At 42.4% G+C, this 13,392-nt stretch overlaps 1 protein-coding gene across 7 annotated transcripts in view; it reads right to left on the bottom strand.

Annotated features, from left to right (window-relative positions):
• The window catches only part of Atp8a1 (ATPase phospholipid transporting 8A1), a 228,809-nt gene that overhangs the window by 94,776 nt on the left and 120,641 nt on the right, over window positions 1-13,392 (bottom strand). For all 7 annotated transcript variants that reach the window (XM_028882277.2, XM_028882275.2, XM_028882276.2 and 4 more), the window contains one exon: window positions 438-576. In XM_028882277.2, coding sequence (XP_028738110.1) covers window positions 438-576 — 139 coding nt within the window. The remainder of the gene's footprint in view (window positions 1-437; window positions 577-13,392) is intronic.

A 13,392-nucleotide genomic window follows, 5' to 3' on the forward strand; every position in this document is an offset into this window, starting at 1 on the left:
TGACAAGAAACTAGCCAGGACACCACCGTTGGGACGGTCTGAGATAATCTTCTTCCTGGAATAGGAAGAGGTTTTCTCAGATGTTATCCTTTCACACGTTTCAGTCTGTTAGAATTAAGTACATTAGATAAAAGAATACACCTAAAGTTGAGACGTTCACTACGGGAAAGGGCAGTGATGTCATGTACCTGCTCCAGGATGGAGGGCGGGGCTTCTTGCAAGGGGGGCAGAGCCGGTCGAGATTGGCTTTATTGCTTTTCCTACAGCTCTGTCCCCCTTCTTGAATCTGTTCAGATTAACTATCTCATGCTCAGATGAGAGCCCTTGTCCTTAGTGTCCCCAGCCTCACAGTTTCAACACATCTTTAATCTATCTTACTAAAACACTTTGGCCTGTCAGAGAGTATCAGGACTTAAAACTTAAGTGGGATGAATTACCAATATTAATGGCGGTTTCTTGCTTGTCCCCAGTAAGGATCCATATTTTGATGTCAGCTTTCATTAGCGTCTCTATGGTTTCGGGTACTTGGTCTTGTAATTTGTCCTCAATGGCTGTAGCTCCAAGTAGCTGAAGATTCTGAGGGGAAAAAAAAGTGTTAAAAATTTGAAAGGGAAAACTACTTGACTGGGTAAGGACAAAAGCTGAAAAATGTTAAAATCAGAGACAAAGGTAACTCATGGACTTGGACATAAATCCCAACCATCCTGCTGTTTTCTTTCTTAAGGATCCTTGACTTTAATCCAATTATTTTGGCCGAGAATGAGACTTCCTGAAGCTGATTTACCTTAACTCTTTCTAAAGTAAGGTTCTGATCCATAAAATAAAAACAAACCCCAAATCTCTCCCCAACCCTATAATCAAGGGGCATTAAAAAGTCAGCTGAAAAAGAGTAGGTGGTTACTGGAAACAAATCAGGGAGAAACAACCTTGACCTGTTTAAAAACAGATTACATTTCACTTTGATGCAGTGTCAGGAAATGCACACACAACAGAACTAAACACGATGAGGTGGGGACAACAAACTGAGCGATAGCATGAGTCTCTAAGAAAACACAGCTTGAGTGCTTTTCACATGGCTTTAGACTTGCATGCTAGAAGATGAGATCATCACAGGGCGCTAGTGTAGTGGGCACGATCTTTCACATAAAACCGAATATACTCAATAGAGGCATACCTCATGCTTTGAGTTTGGTTCTGGAACACCCCATTGTGGTGTTTTCAAAGTAAATGGCCACCAAAGGGAGTGGCACTGTTAGGAGGCGTGGTCTTATTGGAGGAAGTGTGTCACCGCGGAGGCGGACTTTGATGCCTCATATATGGTCAAGTCACACCTAGTGAGACAGACCACTTCCTGTTGTCTGCAAGTCAAGATGTAGGACACTCGGCTACTCCTCATGTCAGCCTGCACACCACCATGTTGCACCATGATGATAATGGATGACACCTTTGGAAATGTAAGCCACCTCAATGAAATGTTCTTCCTTTGTAAGAGTTGCTGTGGCCATGGTGTCTCTTCACAGCAACAGAAAGCCTGACTAAGATAACAACACAGCAAAAAGCCTAAGGAAGCAAGTCACATGAACTTTTTGTTTTCTTCAGTAAGTATATCTTATGCTCATACTACACTGTAGCCCCTTTAGTGTGTAATACCATCATGTATGATAAAACAATGCAAGTATTTTAATTCAAAATACTTTATTATTGCTAAAAAAATGTTAATGGTCACCTGAGCCTCCGGGAGTTTGATTGTTTTTGCCAATGAAGCATCTTGCCTTGATGTTGATAGCTCCTGACAAGTCAGCTGAGGAGGCTTGCCAATTAAAATAAGACAAGGGAATCTCCCACGTGGTCTATTCATTCCATGAACTGTTTTCTCTGCAGTATGCAATGCTGTTTGACGGTCTTTTATCCACAGCAGAACTTTTTCAAAGTTGGACTCAATCGTCTCAAAACTTGCTACTGCCTTCCCAGCCAAGTTTCTGAATTCTTTTGTTATCACTTCAACAATTTTCATAGCATCCTCCTCGGCAATAGATTCCACTACAAGAAAGTCCCCCACCTTTACCTGTCCATTCAAGGTTTATCATATGACTATGGAAATTCATTTGCAGTCTCTAGCTCTTTTGCTATGCCTGCCATATGCCATTACTCCCTTCCCGGAAGTCTTGAATCCCTGAGAGTAATCTCTGAGGGCTGGAGTCACCCCTTCCACGATCCTTTAATGTGTTATTATTTTTACTTCATCCAATGAATCACAGTGGTGTCTAGGATGGTGACTTGTTTCCAAAAGGCTTTCAATTTATCCAGATCTATCAGAGAATCACTATTGTACCAATATCCGTTACAGAAAGTATTGAAGTATTAAGCCTTAAAGGTTGAGCTTGTTCCTTGATTTGTGGACTGCACAGTGAGTGTCGTGCTGGCAGGCATGAAAACATTAATCTTCCTATGTTTATAAGTCTGTTAAAATCATTGGCTGACCAGGTGCATTGTCAATGAGTAATAATATTTTAAATTATTTTTTCCCCAACCTGCTTGTCTCAGTAATGGGTATCAAATGTTCAGCACATCATGTTATAAACAGATACGTCACCCAGGCTTTGTTGTTCCATATACAGAACACAGACAGAGTAGATTCACTACAGTATAACCCTTCAAGGCCCAAAGACTTTCAGAATGGCAAATGAGCACCGGTTTACCTTAGTCACCCACTGTAATTGTCCCAATTTGTCCCTTAGAAGCCAGGCAATGATTTCTCCTCTCTAGCTATGAATGTTTTGGGTGCCGTCTTTTTCTAATTAGAAGTCTGTTTGATCTTCACTGAAAGTCCATTTGCTAATACAGACGTCTTCATCAACTATCTGAGCTAGACCTTCTGGCTATCCTGTTGTAGCTTGTGCATCAGCACTGACTGGTTGACCTTGAACTTCCATGTGTGGAGATGGATTCTTCACTTAAAGCAGTGGAGCCAACCTGTTGCCTTTGACCCCTGCTCTGCAGCATCCTCATCTCTATTTACTTTCACAGAACTGAAGAGGTCAAGAGTTTGCTTTGGAGTGTGAGAAATCCATCACTGAACCACCCATGCCAAGAGCTTGCTCTGAATTAGTCTTTGGCTCATAGGAACGTTTAGGTTGGTTTGATCTCCTAACAAACCACAAAGACGTTCTCCACACCAGCATCAGGATATTGTTTTACTTTTGTATCATTCTTGTGTTCACTGGAACTAGACTTTAACACCCTTTAAGAATGATAGCCACAGCTTGGCTAGTTTGTGAAAAAAGACAAACCTTTAGCCTTTCTTGGCTTCAGGTAGACTTTCCTTGCTTAGTTTAATAGTCTCCAGCTTTTGATTTCAAATGAGAGACACTCAACCCTTCCTTTTGCTTAAATAATCAGAAGTGACAGTAGAGTGAATCTACTTTAAATATTGAAGCTCAGAGACCAAGTCCCATGGAGAGGGAGGAATGGCTGGCCGATGGAGCCATGAGAACACACACGTTTATTCAGCTTATGGTGTTTCAAAACAAGTACAATAGCAAAGTTTACTGAACAGAGATTATCATAACAAATGCAATAATCAAGACAGGTCTGATTATTATGCAACAATAAAGGCAAACATCTCAAGAATTACCAAGACTCAACAGTAAGACATGAAGTGAGCACATGCTACATGTGTATGTAGTTTATGCCTGCATCAGCTGGGGGTGCCTCTAGCTGCAATAGAAAACTCTAGCAATGACTTAGGAGACGGTTTAGTTTCCCTTACATAAGTAGGCTGGCGGTAGGTAGCGTCTGGGAACTCAGCCATATCTTCACATTCAACTCCACATTCAATTCTCCTAATATCTCAGAGTGGTCATCCTGGGCACAACTAAAATGGCTATTCTGAAGGCAGGAACAAGGAGTCAAGAGCAAGTAGATCTGTTTCTCATTTGGAAAACAGAACTGTTTCTACATATTTCAACATATTTCCAAACAAAGCTAGTTGGCCGGGCTATGTTATAGGGCTGTCACTAATTATGTATTTAGTTTTCTTAGCCTCTATACTGGATCTGTCAAGACAGAAGGATGGGTGGGAACGAGTGCTTCATTAGCTTGCCAATAGCCTCTTCCACAAGGGACACACAGAGGGCCAAGTATATGAAAGGTGTTTGCATAGTATGTTTATACATATAGCCCCGCCTCCTTCCTCAGTCCCTTCTCTATACCTGCCTTATACAATGAAGCCAAATTCAAAGTTACTGCTTCTTTGAGCTTTCTGCTCAGAATTCAGCTTTTACATGTTTTCACTTACCATACAGATTGAATACTTATAATGGAAAAATCTGAAATCTGAAATGGCACAAAATCTGTATGTGTTTAAGTACTAACAAGATGCCACAAGTGGGAAATTCTATACATGACCTCAGGTAACAGGTGGCAGTCAAAATGTAGGCACAACAAGATGTGGACAATCACAACATAAAATCACCTTCAGACATGTGAGTGAGAGGTATGTGAGAAAAATGAATTCCATGTTTAGATTTGGGTCCCATTCCCAAAGAATCTCATTATGTAGACAAAGTCCCAAATCTGGGGGCAAAAACCCAACCCAACACAACCCAAACCGAAACAACAACAACAAAAGCCCAACAACTCAGAAACACCTTTGGTCCCAAGCATGTCACACAAGGGACACTCAACCTGTGTTTAAATCTGGTGTTTGTGGGTCTCTGGTAGGCTTGCTGAAATGTAGGATCACATTATTTATCTTTGCATCCCAATGGTATCGAAAGTGAGCACTGGGCATGTTCATGAATCGACAAACAAGACAAAATTTAAATCCAAATGTTCCAAAATACTGCTACCACGGAGACCACTTTCTTTTCAGTATGTTCCCAGTCCCCTGAACAGCTATGGGACACAACTGATGTGTGACATTTAGTATATGACAGAGAAAATGAGAAGGTACAGCTTTTTTTTTTTTTTAAATGGAAGACAGTATTATTCTATTATCTCTAGTAGGAAGCAGATTTGAAATCTACCATACCCTGATGAATAATTATCACTGAGGTCAAGGAGAAGAGGCAGAGCGGCTCATCGTCGGCGAAGCCGTATCACTACCGCTGTATCCCAACGTGCACACAGTGATTCTATCTGTTCCTGAGTCGACTTTAGGGTATTTGCAGTTACGTCATTATGGCTCATATCCCCTCGAGGATAAAGATGGAGCTGGGTTCAAATTTTAAATTTTCTATGGTGGCTTGATAAGGCCTTTTAACATTCATGGAGATTGTTCAGAGACAAAACCTTGAACGTTTCTAAATTGGAAAAAGATGATCTTTTGTAATGTGTTTCACAAAACACTGAGGTACCTAGATAATTAGTGTGAGTAAAGATATGAACAAAGTCATGAGAATTATATAAACACATATATTTGTGTAGTTCCCAGCTAAACTCTTGGGGGGGAAATGAGCTCAGAAAGTACATAGGTCCACATTACCACACACAAAGTTATAAAAATAAAATGACTTCACTGGAGAGATCATGAAGAAATCCTGTTTGAAAGAAGGAGACAGTCTGGTTTTATGTGGACAAAGGAAAACATTTTAATCCAAGCAAAAATAATAGAAATAAACAAAAATGTAGGGATAGTCAGGTATGCTGAGAAAGGAGATGAGCAGGCCAGAATGGTGTGTGCCAGCAGCTGTTCTTACAGGAGTTTCTACAAGTGTCATAGACAATTCTGAGCCCTCAGCAAAATGGCAGTGGTCCTAACCCGGGTCTGAAGAAAGAAACACCGCACCCCAGAGGACTTTCACGTCCCTTGATGCTGAGTCCCCCGAGGACGGCAGTCACCACCGTGAGTGGAGGGCTCTGCAGACGCCTTTCCTTCCTCTCAGTATTTATTGTGAGATTAGGATCTTGACTGATAGGCTGTTTTACTTTTGGGGAAATTAATATCTTTAGCTACACAGCTGTCATTGGAAAAAAAAAAAAAGATGTGAACTTTGCGTGCTTTTCCTGATCGCAGCACCAAAGTGTTCAGGCAGTAATCAATTTCATCCCAAATATGTATTACCTTACACAGATGGCCATTAATGGCCACTGAGGGAGTGACATATTCAGAATGTGTTGAAACACCAGGAAATTCCCATGGTATTCATGGAATGAAAAAAAAAAAAGCCTAAACGCTAATTTTCCTTTCAAAATGTCACCCTGCCAGAAGTTATAAAGGGTCAGGTTGATGACTCTTTGACATAATATGCATTTAGTTATCACAGAAAAATCGTAAAATAATATTTAATTACCTACAAAAGCCCTCAAAAATCTTATTTTTTCTTTAGATGTTTCTAAAGTTTTTTTTTTTTTTTTTAAAGGGGGAGACAAATGCAAAATTTCTACCCCGGTGAAGATAAAAACTTTCACACAGAATATTTAAAAACTTCAAGTATAGTCCAGAAACACATATTAAGATGGATATAGAAACTTTGTTTTTTGTTTTGTTTTGTTTTCAATGCACGTATACTTTACTAAGTAACAGGCCTTCAAAGTGACCTGTATTTTCATAATAGCAAGTAGGTCATCAGTGTTTAGATACCATATCTGTGTTATGTTTTTAAATGAGAACAATACAATAATCCCACTCATGCCAGTTCACACTTCGGAACACGGCCCGGTCTGTTTGGCGTCGGTTTCTCTAAAGACAAAGATACGGTACTGATATGCAGAGTTTTACCCCTGCAGTGAATACAGACATAACCCAGCGAGACGCAGGAACGCCGGCGTCAGTGTAAAGGAAGAGGGTGGCTAGGGAGGTGAGGAGGGGGAAGCACCCAGCATTTCCAAAGCAGAAAGAAGGGTCCAGACTCCGGGACATGTTTCACATTTGTGATCTAAGTTTACGGTCTCAGGGGGCTCAAATACACTGTCCGGAGTGGAAGAGAGGAGCAGGGGGGCTATGGCTGTAGGAGGGAGACAACAAAGCAACATGGCCAGGGGAGCCAAGCCAGAGGGAACCCGATCCAAACATCAGGTCCTTCATCATCTGTCGCTGACCCTCTGCCTTTAGTAGCACTCTGCTCCTGAAAATGCTTTTCAGCCCCAGTTCTGAGCCATCCTGGTAGGACTGCCTGATTTCCCGCTTTTATGAGCAGATTCCAACTTTGCATTTAGGGATTAGCTCTTTTTTACATTGGCACACTCATGCCTGCATTCATTCATTCATTCATTCATTCATTCATTCATTCATACCAAGCAAGGAGATCAGAGCAAGATAGTGGGGAAACAATTGTGAGTTCCTTCCATCGTGGAATTATAATTTATCAAAGCAAGCTAGCTTGGTGGCTTATGACACCTTAGGACACTGAGGCAGGAGGACTATTGTGAATCTGAGACTAGGTGGGGCTAACGTAGTGAGTTTGAGAGGGAGCTCCCATCTGAAAAAGAAGAAAGAAATCACTGGAAACGCTTGTTTCCCTTAAATTCTGCCTGCCTTGCCCTCAGCCAGGGCTCCTCACCTTAGCAGGCCTCAGCAACACACCATGGGACTCCACACTTAGAATTTCTCATTGGTCAGGGCTGGTGGGAGGTCTGGGAACGTGCAGTTCCCTAGAGGGTTGCTGGTTTGAGGACCTCACTCTAAGAATTGCTGGTCTGGAGACAGGATTGCCAAGCTGCTTTTCTTTAAACAATAATAAATAGCTCAGGGTTTAGAGGGTCACAATTCTCTGCAGCAACTTAATTCTCTCATTAAGACATCAAAACAGCGAAAGACAGTCTGCAAACAAATGGAGGTAGCTGTGCCCAGCAAAACTAGGCAGAGGGTGGATGCGGCCATTGGCCTGGCATTAGCAGACCTATGGACACAGAATGCCTGCAGTTGTCCCGTCTCTGCACCTGAGCCTTCTTGAAGGAGTACTCTGGCGATTTGCTTGTTTAACATCTGCCTTTCTCCTAGGCCTGGCTTCAGGACTTCCATTCCCAGGTCGTTTTCCCCCTCCCTGTAATCCTAAACTCCAGGAACACTTCTTAACTGCAATATAGAGTTACCATCAGAGAAACATTGCCTCACATTACAAGAATGCTATGTTTGGGGGCTGAGGAGATGGGTCCTTGATAAGCTGGCTTGCTAAGCCAGCATGGGGGACCTGAGCTGGATCCCCAGAGTCCACATAAAACTAAAAATAAAGAAGAGTTGGGTGAACGTGTGTGTTTCTAATCCCAGTGCTGGGGAGGCAGAGGCAGGGGGGTCCCTGGGACTTGCTGGGCAGCCAATCTAGCTAGTCAGTAAGCTCCAGGCCAGTGAGAGACGATGTGAGGAAAAACACCCAAGGCTGCCCTCGGCCCTCCATACACATACATCCTTGAACACACACACACACACACACACACACAAACACACACACACACACACACATTTTTTAGCACTTTGTACTTATAAATGATCATAAGTGACAATCATTGGAAAGAAGTATCCGCTTAGTATGGCTACCACAAAAACCAAATGATAAAACAAACTCATATATGACAGAAGCTAGAATGACTCTAACCCCAAACACTGAGCTAAGATGTAGGCAAACAGCCAGGAGAGGTGCTGAGATAAAGGGATGCTCATTACAGATAGGCTGCAAATGCAAAGACAGAAACGTGAGGAAGCCGGTCCTGTTTGAGAAGGCGCCATTTACCCAGTACAAGAACAAGTGATACAATGGAGCGTGGTGGTGGTAATGGGGAACAGGAGACTAGAAGCCCCAGGGAAGAAAGGTTGAAGAACTCACATATTACGGTGATTACAAAGCCAAAGGGTAGAAGTATGTGGGGGAAGAGTTTTCAGTAAGGGAGACACGGGGTCAGATCCACATTCTAGAAAGTTCACTAGTGGCCAACCTGGCATGGATTGGGAAGCTTGGTGACTCAGGGGTCAGTTAAGAGGCCACTGTTTTGCAATTTTAACTGTAGTGACCCTGGGATCTGGATGTGCCTGGAACTGTCCGAGCTATAGCACAAACTGGTTCGTAGAGCCAGCCAGCCTCTCCTGTGCTCTGCACTATGCAGAAGCAGGGGCCCCTGGGAATTTTCCTCTCAGCACCCCTTAGCACACCATGTTGCAGTTTCATTTACAAAGGAGCTCCCACGTCTTTCCTTTTTAGCTCAAGCTGGGCTACAGTATTAAAACCAAGGACATTAATTCACTGGGATGGCTTGCTGGCTGCTTCTGGAGACATCATGCAACTGGTTAATTCTTCCAAGGCCAAGAAAAGGGCTTTAACTTGATGGTTTTTTTGAACCACAGAAATCACATTTGAACTCGTAAAGCTAAGGACTTAGCAAAGAAGGCCAGAACTTCACACACCCAGCTGAAAAGAATCAGGCTTTGGGAAACGACTGGGTGTAGTTCTCAAAAACAACTCATCTATCTTATCTGAGTCAGAAGACAGCCATGCCCAGTGAGGAAAGTCTACCAGGGAGTGCTGGGAAGAAGGAAGCCATCACACCAGAAAAGGGGAGCATGTGATCAGAAATGGCAGGAACTCAGGAGTACTCCGAGATCCGAAGTTGAAGGGAATTCATGAAAATCATGTCTGTCTGTCTGTCTGTCTGTCTGTCTGTCTCTCAGAGTGTACCAGAGAGTAGTGGCTGCCTCACTTACTAAGTGGAGAAGTCCCCTATGAGCTGACACCCAGTCCTACCCCAAATGCTGGGCTAATGATTATACAAGGGCACACTTGATTATGTTTGATTTTTCAAGTCTCTGACATTTTTACATATTCTTGCTTTCTTCTAAACTGAGTTGGCAGTCTAACATATGGACTCTTAACATGAGACTGGAATTAAGACAGAACTTTATTTTCAATTCTTGTTCTGCCAACTCACATGGATATATGTCCTGTATCAAGTAACTTAAATTACCCTGGAATCTACTTTCACACCAGCAAGAAGAGAGTAAAATTACAGACTTAATAGGATTTTTCTGGAGATGAAATTAGATGGATCATCCCAAACTTTTTTGTATAGCATATTAGGAAAAAAAAATCTTGAGTATTCTTTAACCTATATAACACCTCTCCAAATAACATACTTGTTCATAATATTAAAAAGTATATGCATTGTAAAGTACAAAAAAGAAGAGATGAATGTAATCAGAAGTTCCAACATTTCCCTGACCATCCTAAAGGACAACCATCTTGTACATCCACTTTAGACAGCCCGGAACTAAATACTCAGGGTATCGGGGAGTTGAGGTTCATGGTGCTGTTGCCTGACTGGCATATGTAAATTCCCAAGTTCGATCCCTGACCCTGAGGAAAAAAAAAATCAGGCGAACAGTAGAAGATTTGAAGCTTAGTCACTCACTGCTCAAAAGGGGCAGGTTTGACATGCAGATGTGCTGCCAAGCTGCAGATGTGCTCAAGCAAATAGTAGAACAGGAAACTACTGGAATTCTAAACCACACAGTCACTAGGACATCATACAAACGGTCATCTAGCTTTTAGGACAAATGGAAGTGGCATTTGCAGCCACTAAGAACAGATGTGGTAGCTTTATTTGAAAAGGCATTCCACGGTAACTCAGAAGTCTCTGTGAGCCTGGCAGCCATCAGCGTTCAAGAAAAGTCCTGTTTCCGATTAAGTTGGGTATTTCTCTAGGAATTCTCCAAGTCACTTCTTGCTACATGCAGCAAAGGGCACAAGGCCGTTGGACTCGGTCACACAGATGTCACGGTTGGTCTACACTACACCACATTAAGGCAAGCTATAAATATCCTCAAAATATCAACTACATTTTGGGGGGGAAAAAGAGAACGGAAATAGGGGAAAATATAAATAAAACATCATGACTTCAATGTCCTATCATAATACCTTGTCTCAGTGCCCAGGCCCTAACTCCTGTCTAGAATTACACTTTTTTCCTCTCTCTCAGTGTGCTGTTCCTCTCCTGTCACTAAGAGGAAAGCAGAGGGTTTTACTCCACTCCCTCTACCAGGCTTGAGAGCCTATCACATATCACAGATCAAGGACTTGTTGTTGAGTTTTTCAACCGTCTTCTCCTTATATTTATATATAAGTACCACGGAAGAACATTTAACAAGTGAATGGGCCTATATTTCTAAAGGATGAATGACATAAAAGTTACCCGCTCCCTTTCTAACACATTCAGTTGATCCTTAATGGCGTCACCTTTGCTGCCCAGGTCCTCCTCGCACACAGAATTAGGACAAGGGGGCTGCTTCTCACTAGGAAAGCACTTATTAGGCTCTCATTTCTGAATAATTTACCTAATTGAATAATTCATTTATTCATCAAATATTTACTGAGTGATTAACACAGGCCAGACAGTCAAACACTGGGGACAGGGTGATGAATATGGTAATTATGGTCACCGCCAGCATGAAGCCTCAGTCTTAGTGGATGATTCCCATTAATCACAAAACACAAAGCAGGGCAAGATGGTGCCCAAACTCCGGCGTTCTGATTTCCCTCCCCAGCTCCTAAAGGATCCTCTGGCTCCAATGTTCACTTTGAGAAACTTAGATCCCAACCCACAACTTGAAATCAAAGATAAAACTTTTATCAACTGGGAAATACTGTGTCCACTGGTGCATATGGACTGCATCTCACACTGTTTTCTCTAACTCCTAAGGTACATGACCTGCATTTGCAAACACAGACATCATGAACAGGTCACCCGTGCAGTGCTAAAGATGTCATTTTTTTCCTACGGAAACAAACTTATATATATATATATATATAAATCAACCCCGTCCCTACTCTAAAAACACACCATCATATTTCAACCGATGGCTTAATTATGTGAAGGTAAAACCAGAGCCTTGTGTTCTGCTAATTTCAAAGAATATAGCAGCATTATGTGAGGATAAGGCAAAAGTCATTGATGTGTCTGAGAACTGTTAGGTTAAAATTGAAGAGACAGGTTACAGGAAGAAGGTGAGAAACTTCATAGAGACAATCACCAACGGGACTTCAAGACCTCCTGGTTATTGTTACTTTTAATTCTTTCCGAGCACCTGTAAGTAAATGGATTGAAAACTTAGGTTTGTTTTAAAAATAATCTGATGTTTCAAAATGGAGAGCACACTTGAAGTGGTTTCACAAGGTGAGACGTTGAGTCTGAATATAGAGCCTATCCTCCCGAAGAGCGAGGTGAAGGAAAACAAAACAGGTCTGCAAAATGAGACAACTGTAAACTCTCTCAGGCGCCGAGGAAGAGAGAGGAGGAGGCGCGGAGGTCCACAAAGTGGGGCAAGAGCAGCGGGAGGACTGGCCAGGACTTCAGCCCCCGACATCATCATCCTCTCACCTTCCTAACTGTTGAGGACGTCGGCCTTTCCTAGGGATGTGCCACCTTCCGCCTCATATTCGGTGACAGAGTACTGGTAACCGATTGGTGAAACAACTCACGGGGTTAGGATTATTACTCTCAAGAGGAATGCAAAGGCTGGGACCCAAAGAGCACTGTCTTCGAACCACCACGAGTACCTTTTACAGATAGCTGCTAAAATCCCAGATCTTCTCTACCAATAACTGTCAACAGAGAGAGCAAAGAGGGCAGGATCTGGGACATTTTTAAGTCTCCTATGTTCTGTTCCATGTAGTAAAGGCTCTTGAGGGTAAAGCGGTGCGTTCTAAGACACAGATATCCTGGAAGAAAAGTAGCAGGGTCACAGAAAGGATGGCTGTCAGTATTCTCTTGGATGTGGTCTATTTGGCTTGATCCCCATCCATCCATCCATCCATCCATCCATCCATCCATCCATCCATCCATCCATCCATCATCTTTTTGAGAGTCTACCCATGTAGTCTTAGCTGGTCTAGAACTATCTATGTAGATTAGGCTGGCTTCAAACACAAAGTGATCCCCCTGCCTCTGCCTCCTGAGTGCTGGGATTAAAGGCATGTGCCACCACACCTAGCCACATATTTTCAAGCTTATGCAGGAATTATAACTCCCAAAGGAAGAAGGCTTTAATTCAGTTTTAAAAACTGAGTTACTGGTTTGGATAAACACTGGAGGGACATGTGACTTTACAGACTTTATAACCGCAACTTTAATTATGCCGTAAAAATTTCACTTACTCAGTCATATATTAAAAATATTGTTTTTTAGGAGAAGCTCTACAAATCTTTCCAACATAGAACGTTTTCAGTGTTATATGATTCCTGTGTCCGTGGCATCTTGTATCACTAACTCCAATATGCTCAGAAGCATCTTGCATGACAATAATGCTCTGATCTTTTACAAAAGCACATTTGTAAGACATCCACACACAGATGTAACATGATACGGTTTACATACTGTACTCAGTGGAGCCCAGAGTCCTGTGAAGCCTCTCCTGGACCACCATGAGGCAAGGTGGAGACAGAGGGGAGTGCCGGAGGGGCTTCTCTC

This window comes from Peromyscus leucopus, chromosome 10 (assembly GCF_004664715.2).
Source record: "Peromyscus leucopus breed LL Stock chromosome 10, UCI_PerLeu_2.1, whole genome shotgun sequence".
NCBI classification, from domain to species: Eukaryota; Metazoa; Chordata; class Mammalia; order Rodentia; family Cricetidae; genus Peromyscus; species Peromyscus leucopus.